This window comes from Paramisgurnus dabryanus, chromosome 8 (genome assembly GCF_030506205.2).
Source record: "Paramisgurnus dabryanus chromosome 8, PD_genome_1.1, whole genome shotgun sequence".
Classification (NCBI taxonomy): Eukaryota; Metazoa; Chordata; class Actinopteri; order Cypriniformes; family Cobitidae; genus Paramisgurnus; species Paramisgurnus dabryanus.
The window spans coordinates 27510285-27532747 of NC_133344.1; the positions used below are offsets into that span (position 1 = coordinate 27510285).

A 22463-nucleotide genomic window follows, 5' to 3' on the forward strand; every position below is an offset into this window, starting at 1 on the left:
GCTCTTTTTCTAATAGACTAAAATGGACCTGATAAACTAAAAAAAAATCAAGTGTACCATTATTATTTCTATAATTTCAGAGATTAATCATTTTTAAAAAATAACCTTACAGACGTGTGTGTGATGTGTGATTCTGTCATGCGGTAACAGGACATCAGCATGTACAATGGTAAAACATGTGATCTAAACTAAAGAATTTGTGCACATTGTAAAAAAAACCATAAAAAACATTTAAATTAATGGATGACTGTGACTACACAGTAAAGTACAAGCACAGTATACGTAAAAACATTTGAGTTATTTTAAAGGTATTCCAGGTTTATACCTCATGGAGTTTGAAAAAAATGAGTGATATTTCATTTATGTTATTTAGTTTTGATCAATTAACTATTATTCTAAAATTAAATTTTATTAATCTTGCTAATAAATGGGTGTCCTAACCTTTGACTGGTTGTGCATGTGACTTTAAAATAATTGTATACATAAAAATAATCTTAAATTTTTCTGACAGATTATCAATTTCTATAGATTACAATTATATGTACAGTGCAATTGTCAGCATACATGATATGCTGCGGTGGTTAACAAAACTGCAATGAAAAAAAAGAAAAGGCACTTTCCTAAAAATGTACACTTTATTTGAACTAAGGGTACAAAACAATGGTAAGTATGTACAATACTCGCATGGCCACATTCAACCTCTTTGGTTTCAATGGTGGTTTAAATGCATTCGGAGCACAGAAGTGAAATACAGGAACACCACTAAAATGAAAAGTTGGAAGATTCCAATTCACAATTCTAAAGCCTGCAAGTAAATACCATCAATTGTACTGTACAACGCAACAGAAGTATATTTTCAGGAAAAAATCACTACAACTAACATAATGGTAAAACACTGCCACTTAGCTAAACCTTAACAATATAAATAGAACAAAAAAGAACAACAAAAAAGTTCACCATATTTACAAATTATGCATACAGGACCGTAATGAATGAACAATGATACATGAAAGATATCAGAGCACACACAGGTGATAATCTGAGAAAAAACATGAGTGAGAATATACATTGTAGCACATTAAAACAAATGTGGTAACATGACTCTAATTTTGTCCTCAAAACTGTATGGTAAACAAGGCACAATAATAAACAATCCAAGCAAAAGGCATTGTTTTCATCAACAAACAAGCACTGGTCCCTGCATTATATCTTTTACCTTCCAAAATCTTAAAATGCAGTCTTTTATTAGGCCTATTAGAACGCTAACAAGGGTATATACAGGTAAACAATTGAATTCAAATCCATATATATCATCATATTAAATGTTAATTTCACTGCTCAGTTTGTTTTCTTGTCAACAGACCTAAAAACTCAACCCAAGTGCTCAGTACAACTGCAAATATCATGCCTCGCATCATGCCACAAATTTAGTACCACATATGTAACACAGGAAGACATCGTCAGTGTAAAGGCCTCAGTGTTTTTACAAAATGATGTGAAACTGGCTAAATAAGTTTGCATGTACCCAATGCTTGGGGCACAGGAACATTTTAACGAAATAAGACTTTACTTCAGGCGGCAACAAATGCCACCCCAACAATATAAACAAACACTTTTTACAAACAGTTTTCTTAATGGCCTTTTTCAATGCAAACAATTCACATACTTTACAACGCACATTATTTATGAACTGCCCCAATACAGAGGAGGCAAAGACACATTACAGACAATGGTGGAGATGAAACTGGCCCAGCCACTCAGACCCTCCATTACAGCTTTTCATTTTTTCACAGATTTCTCCTTGATGCTCACCTCTCCTCTTTTAGATAGAATGGATTGTAGTCAATAATTTCTGTGGAGAGAAACAATGTTTTACTGAACTGGCGAATTCATAACATATTATGTGTTCCTGCAACTCTTTTACTATTTTTTACTACTAACTATTTTTTCAGACATTTAATTGTATAATGTGGGAAAAAAAGCTTTAAAAATTTGCATTTGGCACAATTTTTTTAGTTTAAAAGTTTCTTTTGCGGAAAATATTTTAGAAATACTTTGTCACTCACCCTGAATGGCTCGTTGGATATTACACATCTGCTTTTTGGCTTTGATTTTCTTCAAGCTTCTTGCTCTCCTCTGCTGACCCATCCTCCTTTTCACCAGTTTTCCATGTGCCTTGCCTACACACAGATTAAAGATTACACAATCTGCCACTTTAAACAATCACCAAGGTTTCACATAAAATATGTGCAAATGTAATGATGAATGCTAATATATTTGCTATTTAATTAGAAAACCGTACCTGTATTTTTTCAAATATAGCCAGTAGGCCAGTGCTATTGCAAGAAGGGCCAGCAACACACCAATAATAATGCCAACAACCATTGTAGTCTGATCACCATATTCATCTGTCTGATCTGTTTAAGAAACATGGATGTTAGAAAATGTGGTGGATAAATGGTGAGATCGACAAACACTTAAGTATTTAAACAAAAGTCTATTGTTATTAACTAAACGAAAGCAAACAAGCTTAATAACAGCTCAATGTCTTACCTTGTTTGTCCATTGTCACATCATCAGCAACTGTAACCAAAAAGAAAATCATACTAAATTATTGTGGAATAAAAATCTTATTACATAAAACACAGCATTGCAGAAATGTTTCTAAACCTTAAAATTACAATTACAGATTAACCCCAAATGATTCTCATGAGACAACAATGCCTGTGTTCACAGAAATCCAGATGTTTAGAGCCTAGACTGATTTTATAATTAAGTATAATTTGGCAAATGATTGTGTAATCACGCAAAGTTAAAGCACGTTTAGGTGAAAGCATATAGATTGGCATCTCAAAAAAACAAAGCATAAAATGAAATGCAGGAAAAGTTTTAAATGGACAGTTCACCACAAAATGAATGTCATCATCATTTACTGACCCCCATGTTTTTTTTTACCTGTATTACTTTTTTCTTCCATACAAATCAAGACGCTCTTTTCACAAAATGAAAGTGAAGCTGACATCATTTTCATTTTTGCTTAAACTCAATTGTGATCACTGAGAAAAATTATCCATTCAATATTACTCAAATTTTTTAGGGCAAGTGGTTGCAATCAATTTATTTAAGCTACATTTAAACAAAAGTTTTTTTGTTTTGTTTTTCTAATTTTTTTTGTTTAAATGTAGCTTAAAAAAATGGATTGCGACCACTTACCTAAAATTTAGTAAATTTAATGAACCATTTTCTTTCAGTATATGCAGAATAGTATATTTTTAACAAAACTTATTAAAAGCAATATATAAAAAAACATATGTGACCCAGTCTGTGAAATCCAGTCAATCTAATAATAAGATTTAAAGCATCAAAGTTTGATTTCAATCCTTTTTTACATTGAGTACAATCTTTGACATGATCTTACTCAGTTGAAAGATATCAAGGATATATTTTCACAGAATGCTGTTAAAATTAGGGATGCACCGATACCACTTTTTTGGAAAACGAGTACGAGTACGAGTACTTGCATTTCAGTACTTGCCGATACTGATACCAAGTACTTAATAAAAAACATGATTTAAATTTACAGGTAACAGCTTTAGTCATATAATTTAACAAAAAAACAAGGGACTAGTTTTCCAGTTTGTTGTAAACTCTGCCTCTTTGGACAACACAAGAGGCATTAACCCCTTACACGCCGCTCAAACATAGACATTTCTCAGACCGTGGTATCGATCCCTGGTATCGGGGGACTTTTAACGAGTACTTTCGAAAATGTGGTATCGAGGCCGTTACCCGATACCAGTATCGGTGCATCCCTAGTTAAAATACATTATGTAGGATGATTTTATGTAGAAAACAGTCAATCACAAAAAAGACTTTAGCTGGGTTTTCACAGATATAGTTTGTTTGGTGAATGGCTTACTATATTGTCTAATGTTGTGTCACGTAAAAAAAGTGATGCTGTGAATTTTTGATGAGAGGCGACACTTACGTGTGGATATATTTATGCTGCTAACAGCATAACCCAAGGCATTAGAGACGGTGCAGGACACAGTCAGATTAACCTTAGGAATAAGTGTGATGCTGTATGTGATTCGGCCATCTACATAGTCAGTCTCATGGACCTGCAAATACAGCACATGACATGCATTCAATGACAAATCACCTTTAAATCATCTCCATTATGATTATAATTAAAGTGCATATGAGTGAACATATTTTATTATAAGTGAGCATCTTTTATCAGACTCTTCTTAATGGACTCTGCCAACAAACCGTTATTTTTAACAGGCCTGAGGTCGGGATCAAGCGGATTTGAGAGCATTCATTTAATATCATTCATCATCTCATTTTTGATGTAGGTGACGTTTAGAGGCTTTTGCATCTGAGGTCCTCAATTACTTTTTTTATATAAAAGAACAATGATATGGCAACAAGTACTTGAGCAATATTATCTCAGATCATGCATTATGTTTTGTACATGCTCCTCAAGATGGCGCTATTGCTCTAACTCCTGCCCTTTTGTGTCAGTATATTACCTTTCAGTTGCATAGAGACTGCATTAAGGCACAATGATACAGATCATGATCTTCTGATGTGCGGTAAATTGCTTTTATACCATTACAAAACCACATAATACATCAACAACCACTTTTTTGGTACACGCTCGCTTACTGGTTTGTTCGAATAGTGAGGTCATCCTAGTGCTTACTGAAACATTTACTGTAAGTGCTTTGTTCAACAAACTATGTGACAACCCATACCTCACATGCTTTGAAGAATGTTACAGGGGTAATTTATGCACTGTGACAACACCCTTAGTCATTCGAAAACATATTGCTGGTTTATCCAATACATTACATCATTAACCATTTTCTTTTAAGAATTTTTGTTTCCTTATTTCAGGTTGTAATGAAATAAATGTACAAGGTCAATGATATTAGACTTACATTTGTGCTATTGATGCTCCACTGTACAGTGGGTTTTGGAGAGCCTTCGGCCTCACAACTCAAGACCTTGTTCGATGATCCATCAGCACGCTTCTTGAACAGATCCTTGATCACTGGAGCACCTGTAAAAAGATTTGATTAGCTTTCAAACTAAAACTTTCCCAAAGCTCCCAAAGGAGCTGATTAATGCTCTCTCATTTGTAAGTTGCTTTGGATAAATGAATAAAATGTAAATGAAAAAATGCAAATGTGTAAACTTTGACTGTGCTCTTAAGCAAACAAATACATCAATAAATCAGGTGTATAATAGCACTGCATACCTTCAACTATTAATTCAAATGTTTTTGTTTTCACAAGGCCATTCATCGTAACAACACCCTCATAAACTCCAGAATCAGAATACTTCAGGTTGTCGAACTTTGGCAGGCTCTCCAGCTTGGTTTTGCCCTGAAACAGAGTTTTTTAACATGTAGGAATGTTTAAAAAATCAAACAGAAAGTTTAGTTTTTTGTACACTGACTAGTGCACTAGTTGCTCAGTTCGGAGATTGTTTTATTGAGTGCGTTTACATGCACAGTCTTGGGCTGATTATGCTTAATAAACTGATAACGTGTGGGGTCATGTAAATGTGTAAAACATTTGTCTTTTATTGGGGAAAGCCCATAAACAGCGTAAGCAAAAAACGATCGGCACAGGTAGTTTTTTGCTCATTACCCCGATTTTGCGTTGTATGTAAACACATTAACCGGCTTTCTCGCAGTTTTGTTCATGTGCGCTTGTCTCTGCGTGTGATGTTTATCTTAAAGGTATAGCGGAAGATTTTCGTTTTCCGGGTGGATCATCACTGTTATTGGTCATCCCAGATATCAATCATTCTGATTATATGTTGACGTATAACCGTCGCACATGCTCGCCTCTACGTTTGCTTTCTGCACATGCGCACTTTCACGTGTATGTGTGTTGTGCTACGGTTTCAACCATTCATTGAAGGTCGCGTTCTCACTGTGTTTTTTTCAAAATGTCTGAGGGTCACAAGAGAAAAAGTGTCTACGAATTGTATGACAAGAAGAGAAAGGACTATAAATAAAGAAACAAGACCAGAGTGTTTATGGGAGACTATTTCACACGCTGGCGTGAGCTAAAGGACAGGTTGGGCTTCCCACGCGAAGTTTCTTCTGGAAAGGTACATTTTGTCATGCTATTTGGAGAAATCCATTTAAAATCACTGCTGGTAAAAGTTGATGTAAGCTATGATTTGCGATGCTAGCCCTGGCACAAGTCACGAACCGCACAGACACGGTAAACATGCCGACAGAAACTTGTAAACAGAGCGAAGAGAAGAACTGAGCTCCTACACGCTCTCTCTCTGTCTCGTGCACGCGTTTAACAGGCGTTCCCTCTCGGGAGCATTTTTTAAAAAATATCGAGGGGCGGTTCTTTTAAATAATTTGGGAAAATCTTCCGCTATACCTTTAAGTAAGCGCAAAGAAATGCATAAAAGTCTCTGCTCGACATAAGCAGGCGGCAGAAAAACTGTAAAAATAAAAGCTGATGTTATATTTATATGTTCTGCAGACACGAAAAGAGATGCACAATTATTATCTACTACAGGCAGTGACGTCACTGCCTGCGAGAAACATGACAAATCCCATGTAAATGCAGTTTACAAGTTTTCTATAATATGCAGATTTTTAACAGTTATTTGCTTATTGTGTGCATCTAAACACACTCATTGTCTCTCTTGGGCCAACTTAACCCTGGACAACCCACGGGGTCAAATTTGGCCAATGTTAATTGCAGCTACCCCAAATCTTCTTGGGTTCTCCAGGGTTAAAGGTCCTAGCGATGAGATTGCAACCAACAGCTCAGTCCACAGCGTACCCCTCCCTTTCAAAAAGGTAAAAAAGCTACAGTAGCTGCCACAGGACAAACATGTCATCGTCTGAGACAACATAAGGCAACTGTAAAAACATTATGGCGACTTCCATGTAACAAGACCCGCGGTGTATGTGGATAAAAAGTGCAAGGCTAATTTTTTTTACGTGAATTAAATTCCTACCTTTTTCCAAGACGTTTGCGTCGTTCCTGATGCTTTAACATCCAGAGTGGTCTCAAAGCTCTCGCCTAGTTTCTTTACAACTTTACCGGTGCTGCTGAGGACCACCTCGAGGTCTTTGGAGAAAAAGTAAAGAGCTCAATAAAATATTGTTAACTTTAAAAAATAATCAAGAATCTGAAAAAAATGTCCCGTACAATCAACAGTGATTTGTTTAGAATCCGCCAAATCTTCTTTGTCCACCAGAGAGCATTTGTATTCTCCAGTGTGGGCGCGAGTGATGTTCCTCAAGGTGTATGTGTTTGAGTTTTCCACCGTCTTTTTCTCACCCTGCAAAGATACAGAGGCACGTTTTGAAGCATTTCAGCCGAAAAGCAGCCATCAGCGAGAAAAAGCAGAGCAGACGTACCTTGATGTAGAAGTTGTAGCTTGTTGGAGGAGGGTTCCCATCTGCTGTGCATTTAAGGGTCACGTTATCTCCTTCCTTAAAAGGGCCCTTGGACCCCACCTGGAGTTCGACCTTCTCAGTGGGGTCTGTGGGGAGAGGACATGTATGAAGCAGGCAGCCATTAAGTCCTATGCAGATAAGGGCACTTCAAAGACCAAAAGAGGCTCTTCAGCTCAAGGGTTGAGGCTTTGAGAGTGCTCTTGTGGTGAGAAATGCTCTCGAGAGTTTGTCTGAGTAGTGCTGGGCTGGTTCTTTAACAATAACACCCAACCCTTATCGAACATTCAATAGGCAAATTCCTAAAAGGCCAGATTACAGATCTTATTGGATGAAATTCAAAGGGCCATTTGATTCTGAAGCCGTTTCTGTTGGTGCTTCAAATGGTCATTTTGAACAATCATGAGAATTATCCCAAACATTAGGCCAATAACTACTTCAGTTTTGAATAGATTTATTCACAAATACACTGCACAAACTATAAATACAAAATTATAAAAGAAAGCAATAAAATGTTAAAAAAGCATAAATGATAGCAACTTACAGTTCACTGTGAAGTTAAGCGGTGATGAATCCATGTCAGCTGACTTAGGGTGTTGAACCCGACAGGTGAATTTGGCATCAATGTCCTCCTTTACCGCTGCATATTCCAGTAAAGAAGTGGTGGCAGAAAGTCCCGTCACGCTATCAACATCCTTAGTAGTTGTGATTTTAACCACTGTGTGCAACAGAAATTATTGGTTAATAAAAGCCCTTCCAATTGTAGTATATCAGTTTTAGCACTCATTGTCACATCTCTACCTGTACTGTTAGACAGTGTAGCTTTGTTCTTAATCCATAAAATGACGGCAGGTGGATTGGCCCCTTCGGTATGGCACTGCGCTAGCTGATAAGATAAAAACACCCAACAGTTAGCAGAAAGAAGACAAAGATACTTGTATTATTATGAGAAGATGCAAGCATTGATTTTTAATTATAAAGATGTTATGAAAAGATGCCACATAATGTATCATATGACACTTTTCCATTGCATAGTACCCCACAGTTTGGGTCAGGTCGGGTCAGTTCACCTCACTTTGCCTTGGTTAGCTTTTCCATCGAGTAACACTTCGGAGTGGGAGAGATTATAGGCGTGTCATTATATTTGCACTGCCCCCTGCTGTGATATCATACAAGTGAGAGCGTCGTTGTACATTCCCATACATTTATTTATTTCTCTGTCTGCCGCAAAATTAAAATTGACCACCACAAATAAATGTTTGCACATCGCATTTATCACTATCTCTGTCTCATATGACGGTTTCTGTACAAACACTTGTGGCGTCAGTCGATGCGCTCCGCTGAGCCTCATTTAAGTTGCATTAAAGCATATATGCGGACGTGCGTGTCGCGAATGTGCCGCAACAAACTCCAAGTCTGGAAAAAACTGTTATGGTGTTCCTGATTTTCAACCTGTGGATGTTTTTCGTCGCTAAAAGGGAGTTTGGGAACTTACAGCAAAGCACAGATGACAATAGGTTTACTCGAGACGAGACAGCGCAAGCTAGCATGAAGGTAAAGCTAATCTTTACATTATAGCGATGAAGCTGGTAGTGACGATTCTCTCACACCAATCAGTGATCTACAGTGTTTTCGCGTCACGTTTTGATATCAGCTCAGCTCAAGGTGGTACTAAAAAGGTATCGGGTACTACGTACTGCACCCAGTGGAAAAGCCCCAAAAAGTAAGCTGACATGACCCAAACCAAACCGTGGGGTACTATGCAATGGAAAAGCGCAAATAGATAATAGGTAAAAATGGTCTTAAGCTGTCACTGGGGCAGTACCCTTCAAAAAGGTCCTAATATTTACAATTTAGGTACAGATAAATATATGCATTTTGTATTGATATGTACCTTTGAGGTACTAATGTGAACTCTTTAGATGCAAAAATTAACATTTTTGAAAAGGTACAGTCCCAGTGACAGCTAGGACCATTTTCCTGACAGTGTATCTGCAATCTCTTTACATAAATAATAATCATAATAGACTTTGCTATCTGTGGATTTTAAATGACAAAACCAACCGCAGTCATTTTGCCGATCTCCATCACATTTGCTTGTTTTGTGATCTGAGGTTGCGACGGAGCCTCTGCAGAGAGAAGACACGTTGGTTAGTGGTATGATCCATAAGTTTTACCCAGGTCTTGGCTTTTAAAAGTTTTAACATGATAAATATAAAGCTGTGGGTTGTGGTGTACAAACTTACTATAAATCTGCAGTTGGACAGAGTATTCTAGAATGTCGTTGCCTGACACCATGCAGGTGAATGTTCTCTGATCAGCCATAGTCACTTTGGTGATGACAAGACTGAAGTCCTCTTGAATACTGACTCTCGTCTTGTAGTTCACATTATCCGCAATGGTGGCATTCTTACCTGCACGTTTCACCAGTATACTGCTATCTGTATCCTAATGAACACATCAGACATTGGTTAAACAGTGCAGTTTAATAGACAACTACATGTAAGCCATTTATAGGTACAGAGTGCTGAAGAGTGTAAACAGTGCCGCTCTGTGATGCTTTTAAACATTGTTCTGGTTTGTTTGCACAGTCTCGTGTGGCCAATGGCTCAGTTTGGGAAGGGACAGTACTTGGAACGAACTGTTTAGCTGGAAATTGACTAGCACATAATAATAGTCACTTACATATTTCCATTTGATAATATCGACATCCTCTGCTTTGAGAAGTCCATTGTTGCATGGGATTTTAACAGTCTCGCCATAATTGGCAGTGACCGTTTCCAAACTGCTCACTAAAATACACAAGAAAAAACCATGTTGGAGTGATGTGTGTTGTGAAGATAACAAGATACAGATTAGTCAGGCAAAGCAAAATAGAGAGCATACATTTGATCGTGGTTATAGTTTGTATGTTGTGAAATCAAGCCTTTGGTTTTTTGACCCACAAGATTTTAATATTATTTAAATGAAAATAATTTTGCCTGGAACCAGGCAAAGCAGGCAAAAGTTTGAATATTCAAATAGACTCGAGCACTCCAAAAAGTTGTACTCCACTGACACGAAACAACTACGTACTAAAATCATTTTTATTATTTCACACAAAAGGCAGGTATGAATAAACTCTTATTCTTATTTTGGAAACACCTTTTATCTCTTTATATTCATTTCTTGGAGACAAAGTTCTACACATTTACAAAGACAAAACTTCCCAAATGTAAATGTTAGATATTGAGCCACATGTTTTTAGTCGCTAAAGCTGGGTAGCATGTAGCAAAGTGCACAAAAAGGCATAGGGGTGAGCGGGACACAAACATAAGCAGGGTTAATTGTAACGCAGCTTCTTTACATATTTATACAGGGCAGAGCAATCTGTGATTTTTGGTCTTTTCTCTTACTGTCAGAAGATGATCTCCTGTGAATTTGTGAAAAGGTTTTGATGTCTTTTGTTTAAGATATTGAACAAAGAGTGTTTTGGAGGCATAAAAGTAGGGATGCACCGATTGGATTTTTTTGGGCCGATACCGATTTAAACAGACAACTTCTGGCCAATACCGATATTAAACACTTGTATACAATACTATACAGTTGGTCTATTAGCTAGTTTATTTCTGCATCAAATTATTTTTACTGAACATGGATTTGATCTAATTAACATTCAACTGACCAACATAACAAGAGAGGCACAAATTAAGCTAAAACAAATATAATAAGACAGCATGACAACCTTTAAAGGTGGTTTTTGCTATTCAGCATTTATTTTATTAACAACATTAACACATTTTTTACATATAATGGATTTCTTTATGCAGTTAATTAACAAACAATCGGTATCGGCCTTTCTCGTGCTATTGCCGATGGTTTCAAATTCATCAAAAATCGGCCGATAAATATCGGCGGCCGATACATCGCTGCATCACTACATAAAAGTAAATTTCTTCATCTTAAGTTTTTTTTATTTCTAAATTGGGCGTGTAAATCCAACCTTATTATTTTATCACTTGTCTTGTTATCTAAAACACAACACCATTTTGAAACATGTCAGCAACTCCTAGTAACTGATAGCTGGGATTGAAATACTTTTTTTTATACAGCGGGGTTAGTTGTCACACAGTGTTACAACTAAGCCTCTATAATGATAATAAAACGAAAACAATGTAAATACGATTAATCAAAATGATAACTGTGTTAGGGGAAAACTGACAATTATGATTTTTTTGTCTTAATTATGCAGCCCTTTAAAAAAATCTATTTATATTGATGTATAATACAAAGATGGTTAGATCATGAATGGATATCCACACTTTAATTTATTGTAGGCAGATAAATAAACAATATCCACCTTTAGTATATAGACATAATTCATATTTAATTATTAGTCTTTTAACCAAATTTTCTAGCAGGTGTTACGACAAACCCTCTGTTTCTTACAATTAACCCCACCCATGGGGTAAGTTGTAATCTTTGCACTCTTGTCTTTCGGTGTAATTGTACCAAATTGTACGAAAACGGTAAGTCCACAAACAAACTTTAAGTGTTCATTTGTAGCGGATATGTGTATGTTGATTGTGCAAAAGTACACACCAGTTCACTATTTGTGAATTTACACACTTGAATTATAACATGTTTCATGTGAGCTTTTCATATTTCATATTTAAATGCTGAAATGCAATGCAGAATAATAAAAAGGTTTACACTAAAACAAGTAAAACTGGTTATAGTTTATCACAACAACTACACACAACTCAACTTCTGGAGAATGGACCTTAACAGTTGAGAGATAACTATAGACACAACAATAAAAAAATTGTATGAGGTTACAAGATTGCAATTGAAAAAAATTTTTTTGCCGTTACAACTGAAATGCGGTAATAAATCACGATTTGTTAATCTCATGTTGTAAGAAATAATGCATAAAATAATAACTTAACTTTAAGTGTTTAATAAGTTCAGTCAGATTTATACAAAGAGGCCGCACTGCACCCTGTGGCCACACAGTCAGGTATTATGTCATTGTTATGCAAATATGAACTTCTGTCTCACTGCTCGGTGCAATTGTTTTCTGCTGACAGCTCTTTTTTTAAGTGTACAAACTTTCTAAAACAAAATTCAGCTCCTGGCTATGTTTTCTTTACGAAACCCAGAGACACAAAAGAGCAAAGGGAACTAAAAACAACTTCTGTTCCCTCCAATTCTCTCCGCATCACCTGCAGTGCTTAACTGGAAATGAATCCAAACTATAGACAGATATTCATGGCAGCAGGAACAACTGTATGTTATTTAAACATATATCAGTAACATAGTTTAATCGGACAGTGAAACTCTACTGTAAATCTATCAGGATTACTCATCCACCCCGTGGGATTTTCTTAGTGTTGGTAGATAAGTAAATGGACACTACAAGAGCAATAGGGGTGTGTACATGAGTGACCTCAGTGCATACAAACCATGGGCAGGTGAAGCAAACAAATGACATCGCTGTACCCAACCCCCCATCCTGACGCTCTTTGTCTAGTGAACAGGTGCTCAGATGGTGTAGCATCTGATAATAAAGCTCACTATGTTATTCCAATCTTTAGTACAAAAAATATATATTATTATAACTAATTTTAAAAAATCTATCGTATCTATCTCACCAACTGCTAAAAAAATGTGATGAGTTTCAAAAAGAAATGTTCATAAATCATTTACCGGACAATGCGTCTGTTAAGTGGTTGTGTGTGTATTACGCAGGGACACAAAGGGAGTGGTTTTAAGGTTTTACAGACGAATATCCTGGAGACGGAAACAACCCTGGAATTGATTTCGAACCTGCCTTATTACACCAAATGTCCTCCTTTACTCCCTTTAACATGCAAGAGCCATTAGGCTGCCTTGAACATGCTATAAATTAAATCTAAGATGGGCCTGAAATTGCTCTCCAAACAAAACTCATCAGGCAGCTTGCAGTCATAAGTGATAAGTGCACTCAGAAATCCCATCCATTAAGGTCTAAATTATGTATTTGATTGCCGGGGCCCCCGGGGACCTTAAAGAATGTCTGCGTCTGACGGGCACATCATGGCATGGATTCAATACTGACCCAGCGGATTCATCAGAGGCCCCCGCTCATGAACGGCTATTAAACTAAATAGAGAACTATTAACCAAATACAGACAGCAGCTTCCTCTGAGGTCCATTAACCATAAAAGCAATTTACTAGTTCAAGGTTATGAGCGGCTGTTCATTCTGCCACCACTGCAGACGCTGCAATTACATCAGCTAAGTTATGAGTCATAACCTGGTAACATCAGACAAATTTAGGTCAAAGCTAAGTTCACGTTATAAGTTAACCAAGTTGTTTTTTGTCAAGAATGCACATATTCATCTATTATTATATACTGTATGAGATTAACTAGGAATGGCTCACTATGATTAAATACTTGACTAGTTGTCCAGCAATTGACACAAATATAATAATTTCATAGCTCAGAAGATTGTATGAAGTATGAATTAAGTCTCAGATGTTTTTCCTAAAATGCCTTAGAAGGAAAAAATTGAAACAAATGAGACAATTGTTGTAAGTATTGGGGCTGTGAAATTAGTAGTTGTCAGTGGCGGCCGGTGACTTATTTTTTTCGTGGGTGCACGATGTGAAGTTCGTCACAACATGTATGTAGCCCATCATGTGTGTGGTTCGTCATTTCAAAATATGTGTTCGGCGCGTCGAGTGAATCTGTGTGCATCACGTGTCTTGTCAAAATAAGTGCCTGCTGCAGACGCGTCTAAAAGGTTTATGATTAAAAAAGACGCTTGTGTTTGCCAGATACTCACATAATTTCATGCTTAATCAGACTTTAGTGTTAAGGGAGTGTCTTGCGTGTATTTTATGAACGTGAGTGTCTCTTTAATCAAAAACCGTTTTGACGCGTGTGCAGCAGGCACTTATTTTGACAAAACACGTAATGCGGATGGTTCACATGACGCAACAAACAAATATTTAGAAAACACAAGTAACACACAAGGCACTCCGAACACTTATTTTGAATTTACGCCCCTCGGAAGAGCAGTCACCAGCCGCCACTGGTAGTTGTACAGGTAAAACAAACTGGATTTGGGGAAATTTGAAGAGAAATGTTTGAGTTCATATTGAAATCTTCAATATTGAGTTTTGTTTTCTGACTTGGCAAATCTGAGCCCAGTTTGTGACATTAAGGTCTCTACTGTAACTCCAATGGAGACATTTGTGAGACTTTAAGAGAAATATATCTGAAACACAGCAGACTTAGGCTAAAGTTTTTATTTACTCTCCGTTTAATCCCATTTACATCTTGGAGAAAATATTAATAAGATCTCATCTGTGTTTTTTCCTTCTTATAGACTTCTTTGTCCCCATAGTAATACACAGTCTCAAAGGCCGAAATATAAGCCATTTTTTACGTGTACACAATGCGTATGGGGTAATTTCCGTTATCAGAAAAGTTTGCGCATGTACCTACAGGAGAATGTGGTATGTAGGCTAGGAGATGCATTGCATTTTGTCACGTCAATGCGCATACGTCAAACGTCTGTGTATACAGACGAGTCAAATAAACCATACTTTGCAAGGCTGTGTACGTACACGTAAAAAACAGACTATACTCTGCAAGACTGACATGCAATACACAGTAGTCGCTTCTAAAAAACAGTTTGCACAACCCTAAAATTAAGAGAGACTTTTATGAATGTGTAAAACTACAGAGCACGTTGCAGCCTGACAACACTGAAGTCAGAACTTCACACTTTATTTGTGTGGTCTTTAATTAACCACATTCCAGTCATCCAGTTGAACGTACTGTATATTCAAAAGACTCTTATCTTCAATCATTAAGGTGTTGTGTACTTTTGCATAGACAGAGACTTTATCTCCTCCACAAACCAGTCTCTCTGCTCCCAAAATGCCTCCGGGCAATGAGCATTTGCATTCCACAGGGTCCTGCAGGGCCCCTTGTGTTCATAACATGAGAGTTTGCTTGCAGGCACTGAGATACCAATCAAATTTGGTGCCAAAACACAAAGGTCAGTTAGTTTGTATTGAGAGTTAAATAAGCTCATTCTTTCGCCTTTCTAACTCTCAAAAACGCCCGCCTCCCACAACGTGTGAGGGCCCGTAATGACTTGGGGGTCGTATGCCGACCACCATTATCCGCCTTTAGGTAAACAAAACAAGAGTAAATATTGATTTCTGAATGCACGGTTGCTTTGTGCAGCACTTAGGTCCCCTGTGCAAAACAATAAAAGGCAGAAAACCTTAGGGAGTGCTACTCAAGCCTATTCCTATCTAGGTAAAATTTGTTATCTTCAAACGCTCATTCTGTGCTATGATGCTGTGATGTGTGGAATCAGATCTGTTTCACATTCCTCTGTAGTTCAGGGTTTGGCCAGGTCTTCAAAGAGGTCACAAGGACCCTTAAATGTCTCCTGTTTTGTGATCCTATTTGCCTGGGGGTTTACATCTGCACAAATAAAACACCCTAAAACAGGCCTACAACACCCGACTATGGATAAACTACACTAGTGGATCAAAACCTTTCATAAAAGTTGTCCTAAAAACAAATTGTGTACAAATTCTTGCCTTAGGACAACTCTGATGAACTTTTTTGATCCACTTCAAATGTTGACACGTATATACAGGTATGGTTCCTTAACTGGTTTAAATACTCTCAAGTCATTTATGACCCTGTCTGTGACATAGAGCCTAAAGTCTTAAAATCTAATTATGATATAGGAGCATCAAATTAAATCTTTGACATGATGTTACTCAGTCAATAAAATCAAAAACGACTTTAAGGGGCAGTTTCCCAGATAGGGTTTAGATTAATCCAGGACTAAATCTTAGTTATATTAGGATATTTAAGTAGTCTTTACAAACATACCTTACTTTGAGCCAACCCATTTTCATCAAATTCCAATTTTGCGTGCATATGACACGCCAGTCCTTCCCGTTCACTTATATGGGGCATCTTTTCATGACATTTTATTTATTGGTTTCTCATTTGTTTTCTTTTTTTAAACCATTGTTGCTTGGGTTTAGGGTTAGGTTTGGGTTTTGCTTTAGGATGTCATTTAATATATATAGGTTTCTTTCAATGTTTTACCTATTTTTAAACCATGGTCGCTTGGAGTTGGGGTTAGAATTGGGATTTGGGTTAGGATGCCATTTTATGTTACAAAAACTTGCTCTAGACCAAAACCCAAGCGACAAAAATAAAAACCAATAAGTAAAACGACATGAAAAGATGCGCCATATAAGGGAACGGGAAGGACTGGCGTATCATTTGCATGCAAAATTAGAATTTGGCGAATGCATTGCACAATAATCACACTGCTTGCGCATTTAATGAGAATGGGCTGGATCAGCCCTGTCCGGAAAACCACCCCATATGCGTTTTCACAGGCAGGGTAACATATTTTAAAGAATAACCGACTTCGTTGATGATCTACCAGATCACAGTTTTTTCTACTGGAACCATCCTGACATTAGCAGTGTATAAGAAAAGATGTGATCCTGCTATATAGTTTTTTGTTCCAATGCAGCTTTAAAATGGTAGACAATGCTCTTTGTTTGTTGCTGTAGCTCAACTGGTAAAGCATTGCATTAGCAGTGCAAAGCATGTGGGTTCCAATGCAAAATATGAATAGAATGCACTGTAGGTTGCTTTGGATTAAAAAGTATATATAGTAACGTCTTTTACTATAGAAAATCATACAAGTTTTGAACAATGCTAATGACAAAACATTCAAAGGTTTTTGTTGACAGCCTTTCCCTTAATATCTTCAACACAAATTAACTTGGTTTATGATTTCGTAAATGTATAACCCTAACTGCCCACCCACAACAACCCATATCCGTAATGTGTTATCAGGAAGAGCAATGCTCTTTGACCGTCCTAAAATCTTGTACTGGAACTCTTCAGGAGAAGAAGAAATCTGTATTTCACATTCTGTCAGAGAGCACAGACACCTGGCACAGGTGCGGCTGTGGTTCACTGTGGCTTGTGCAGGCTTGCCAGCTCAAAGCAGGCGACATCAAAGTTCCCACAACAGAAAGAAAGCTAAAGACAAGCTTATTTCTGAAGCTTCAAAGTATAAATGTCAAAGGTTAGGCTAGGAGCTTACTTTTTATTAGGAGCAGTCCTGTTTCTGCATGTGAGATTGTTTTTACGGAGCAGACAGATAGCAGAGACAAAAAGACAACTGTGCAAACAATAGTGCGGGTTCGAAGGTGCCAAGCAAAGCAAAGACGGAAATGTTTTCAAAAAATTACAATTAAAGCAAATGCTTTTTACTACAGGTAAATGTCAACTCATGTTCAGGTGGGGGTGACTTTTAAACTTGAAGAGTTTTCTTTATATGGTTTGAACAGGAAGCTGTGGATGCTAAAATGAGATGCACATCACTGCTAACCAAAAACCTATATATATGGTATATGTCATCAATACCTGACCATGGTTTTATTAACTTCTTTTTCCATCTGTGTTCTTTCTTTTGGTTTTACAAGACTAGATATAGTGCATCATTGCATTCAATCAGTAACCTACCAACACTTTAACTCTGTCTGGACAAACAGCACTGGCATAAAAAGCACATGACCTTTATATAGCAAGACAATGTGGAATAGGTGGCTTTAAACAAAAAAAAAACGTTCACTGTTGCTTGTGTTATGAAAAAAGACTGTTAATGCCTAAAGGGTATTTTGTAGAAGGAAATGTGTCACAAAAAATCTGTAGGGGTGTGTGCAAAAATGATTTAAGGGTCTGCACTCACTCACGTCTCATGAAAGAGAGTAAAAAAAGATAAATGCAGAGACAGAAGGCAGGTTCGGGGGGTTAGGAGGGCTTTTATGGTAATGGCAGGTTTCATTTCCTGAGTCCCAACGCACACAGGCTGTGGGATAAAGAGCTTTCAACTGTATACCGTACAAGTCCTTCCTATTAGATGTTAGGCCACTGCCAAACAAAAAAAACTTTAGGAAAAAATCACATAGCTTTTTTTAGGAAGAAAAATAAAAAACCACATCAAACCCAAAACTCTTACAATACATACAATTCCATATTTTCGCCTCAGCAGTGCTTTTGAAATGCATGATGGGATCAGAGGTATGAGCTGCAGTAATTCATATGGTAAACCAACGTCTTTTTCAAGAGGAGTGAAGGAGTTGGGGTAGATAATGGCTCACGGTGGGGAGTATACAGTCGAATTTAATTGCAAATGGTGATGAGTCCGCGGGAGATGTCGCAATCGTACACGCATTAGTTCAAGAAAACCTGCCGAACAATACAGTCAGCAGGGGTCAGCAGGAGGTCCGAGAAAAACCGAATAACAAGAGGGAAATAACCTGCCTTTTTATTCGAAATGCAGGGTGGATCCAAACAAGTCCACTGAAGGTTTCTGAGAGCCATTGGGGGACATCATGCATCTCAATAGAAGCATTTCTGCAAGGCAAGAGCCTCGCTGCAAAGCACACACATGCCTATCCTGTTGTAAAACAATGAGTCTCCTCTCTTTTAACACGAGACAATTGCCCTCTTGTCCTGCTTGATGACAGATAAACTGGTTCTTATGAAGAATCAAATACTACTGCGGTGAAGAACAGAGGACATGACAGAGGAATACAATAGTTTTTCCATAATAATACTGCTTGCACTGAGAGCAACTTATTAAAAAATGTTTGGGTTGATGAATCACATTCGATTCTGCAAGTAAATGCACCTTTGTTGTGTTTTATTTGCTTTCTTTTTGAATGTCACGCACAAATAGATTAGTTTGGTTGGTGCAGTATGGAAGAATGGTAACTACTGAGTAATTTAGCATTGAAAAATACAAAGGACGTCTCGTTTTACAACATAATTACATTACACATCTTTCCCTTTTGCCTTTATTCTATATATCCTTACATCTTAATTTACCTGATTAAAAGGATAGTTCACCCAAAAATAAAATTTTTGTCATTTTCTAACCCTCAAACCTGTAAATGTCTTTGTTCTAATGAACACGAAGGAAGATATTTTGGAATGTTTGCAACGAAACCAATCATGAGCCCCATTCACTTCCATAGTAGGATAAAAGAATACTATGGAAGTGAATGGGGCTCATGAACGATTTGTCTACAAAGATTTCTTAAAATATCTTTCTCCGTGTTTATCAGAACAAAGAAATTTATACAGGTTTGTAACAACATGAGAGTGAGTAAATCATGACAGAATTTTCATTTTTGGGTGAACTATCCCTTTAAGATGCATTTTAGTATTACAATCTAGTAATTTAAAGAATTCTGCTTACATTAACTATGCATTTGGCAGATGCTTTTATCCACTTGCAAACTTGCAGTGCATTCAATCTTTACATTTTGTATCACTACGTGTTCCCAGGATGAGCTTTGCATTGCTAGCACATTACTCTACCAATTTAGCTACAAAATAACAATTTCAGAATTAGAGATTTGATGAATTCTTTGGCCATAAAAAACCTTCCATCAGGAAACAACAAATGAGTGAAACATGATAAGACTATTCAAACTAGTTCCAAAATAAAATAAACAATCAATCCAGCTAATGCAAAACTTTCTACAGCCCTCATTACAGTGAAGCCTAGTCTTAACATTAAAATTTAAATCCAATGTTAACCACAACATTCGTATTCATTGTTTGTCATAAAATACTACATGGTCGATTTCTAAGGACCAACTGACTTAAATTGACAGAAACCCACCAGCTGAACTAGTAATACGAGTGTGGCATGGCACACGGTGTGTGTGTGTGTGTGTGTGTGTGTGTGTGTGTGTGTGTGTGTGTGTGTGTGTGTGTGCGCGCGCGCGCGTGTGTGTGTTGAGGGGGGTCGTGTGTTGTGGGGGTATGGGGGAGGGTGGGGTAAGAACAAAAAACAGATGCCACACTATAACAGCTAGTTTAGTTGTAAAGTGTCTTTGTTTTTGTCAAGCGTTATCAAGAAGACAAACATGTAACAGACTTACAGAAGCAACATACTGAGACTAAAACCCCACTCAAAAAAACTTTCGCGCCATTGCCTGTGAGGAGAACTGAAAAACAGCTGGACTGAACCGTAATAAATATAGGGTAAGTTTGGTGGTGTTAAAAAATGAAGCCTTATTTTCGACACAAACCCAAACATTGATTTAGAAATCTTGCATTTAAAAGCAGTTTTTCACAACTGAGCCCAATTGAAGACCGCCACAAAACACAAGTTTGTGTAACAAGCCAACAATCATTCAACGCATGGCACCCTATCATTATGTTGTCCTTCCTGCGCAAAATGCGAACGACTCACTTTAAAGTTGTACTGACAGACGAGCTGGGACTCACGGTGTTGTACAATAACAGGTGTTAGATAGATGGGCTAACGGAGGGGCTTTTGTTTCCTTTACCTGCATATGATGTATAACGACAACTGATTTAAAACCAACTCCGTCGCCTCATAAATTCACTGATAAAAGAAAGGTACTGAGGAAAAAATCGTTTAAGATTACTTCAAGTTTTACTACCAACGCAATAAGGTGGTTTAAATATGTACAACACATTCATTTCATTGTTTCGTGCGCGTGTGTTTCTGTAGCTGAACAGGTGCAAGCCAAGCAAAAGTTGAGGTGGGGTGTGGCCGGGGGCAAATAAATGATAGAAATATGAAAGAAATTATACTGATATATTTGATTTGTTGACCATTTTCCTTAAAAAAACTACATAAATAATGAAACAGAATTGTGCGTCATAACATTGTCGACGAACTCACTGTAAAACAACAGCTGCTTGACTTACAGTTAAAACACAATCCTAAAGTAACACAGCTTAATAATTGCTCTTAATTTTACTTATTACTTTTTAAAAACAAATTGAATTTAAATGTCAACCGAGGTATATAAACAATAAATATAACACAAAAGTAACTTTACCTTGATTCATCACCGACACGGCGAGCACACACGTGAGCAAGGCAGTCCAGTGCATCCTTTAGCAGGGGTTGTGTTCTTGCACTCAGTCGCTAAAAAGAGCTAGATAAATAATATCCTTGTCTTAGTTTGCTTTTGCTGGTTAATGTGGTTAATGTTCAGTGCTACAGTATATTCAAACTTAAGGCTTGCTCTCCACGTGCGTCATCCAACTCCTGCTACAATACTCCTGTTGAAGCTGTGGTGGGCGGTTATAGGTCTGTCCTGAAGCTCCTCCCATCCGCATGTGCCTCCAAAAAACTAACTTACTCATGCACTTTATGACACCTATTATCTTGTCTTGTGATCTGGTGTTTTAGTCCAATTTTATTTCCTTTAGTGTTTGATCAGACAGCCTGCTGATGTAACCTGAGCTCATTCGAAACACAATTTAGAGAACTGTATGGTTCATATCCTAAAAAGTGTGGCGGTTCAGCAATACATGGACATCTTTACAGCACATATTTCACAAAAACTTCTGAGCAATTTCTAAGTAATGTTTACACCTGCCTTGACATGTATTTTATACATGCTATTAGCTATGTTTATGTTTGGCTGTGGCTATAAGAATGTGAACCAGTAATACTAAATACACTTTAATTTTAATTTTATTTATCAGATTTGTTTGATCGAAAATTGTTTTGATTAAACTGATAGCTGAAATCAAATGAGTGTTGCACGCCAAAGCTGTTAAACAGGTTAAGGTGGATTTTTTCGAGAATCTCATTGCCTGATCACAACTTGAGAGTGAATTGAGAGGCGTATTATATCATTTGCATTTCTTTCTTGCTCTCTAGCGCCATTATCACCCCTTCTCCCTGTTAGCCACCAAACCCTTTTCTCCTCCTTTGCATTTTATTACCCCATATTAGTTGAAATCCCCCGTCATCTCAGTGGCAGGTGGGCATATGGGGTGGGGTGTTCCCTCATCTAATTCAGTTTACATTGTGCTTCCTCGCACTTCCTAATGACCTGCCTGATAGATACGAGACACAAATGCACAAAGAACAAAAGCAAACCATGACAATTCTGAGGAGCATAAAGAAAGCCCACTGCAGT

At 37.3% G+C, this 22463-nt stretch overlaps 1 protein-coding gene across 1 annotated transcript; it reads right to left on the minus strand.

Annotated features, from left to right (window-relative positions):
• Nucleotides 1–616: 616 nt before the first annotated feature.
• On the minus strand, nt 617–21601 carry alcamb (activated leukocyte cell adhesion molecule b). Its single transcript, XM_065281329.2, has 16 exons — nt 21369–21601; nt 10133–10239; nt 9694–9895; nt 9512–9576; nt 8249–8333; nt 7992–8165; nt 7412–7536; nt 7200–7332; nt 7006–7118; nt 5267–5393; nt 4947–5068; nt 3989–4121; nt 2554–2583; nt 2303–2417; nt 2067–2180; nt 617–1852 (listed from the first exon to the last, which is right to left on the minus strand). The coding sequence occupies exons 1-15, from the start codon at nt 21421–21423 to the stop codon at nt 2087–2089; spliced, it is 1680 nt and encodes a 559-aa protein (XP_065137401.1). The 5' UTR covers nt 21424–21601; the 3' UTR covers nt 617–1852; nt 2067–2086.
• Between the last annotated feature and the right edge of the window lie 862 nt (nt 21602–22463).

Excerpts from the sequence above, each read along its gene's own strand:
- alcamb (XM_065281329.2), bottom strand. The coding sequence starts at position 21,423 with ATGCACTGGACTGCCTTGCTCACGTGTGTGCTCGCCGTGTCGGTGATG. Across the intron at positions 9,577-9,693 it reads TGTCCAACTGCAGATTTATA|AGGCTCCGTCGCAACCTCAG; the intron begins GTAAGTTTGTAC and ends TTCTCTCTGCAG. Across the intron at positions 8,166-8,248 it reads TACACTGTCTAACAGTACAG|TGGTTAAAATCACAACTACT; the intron begins GTAGAGATGTGA and ends TGTTGCACACAG.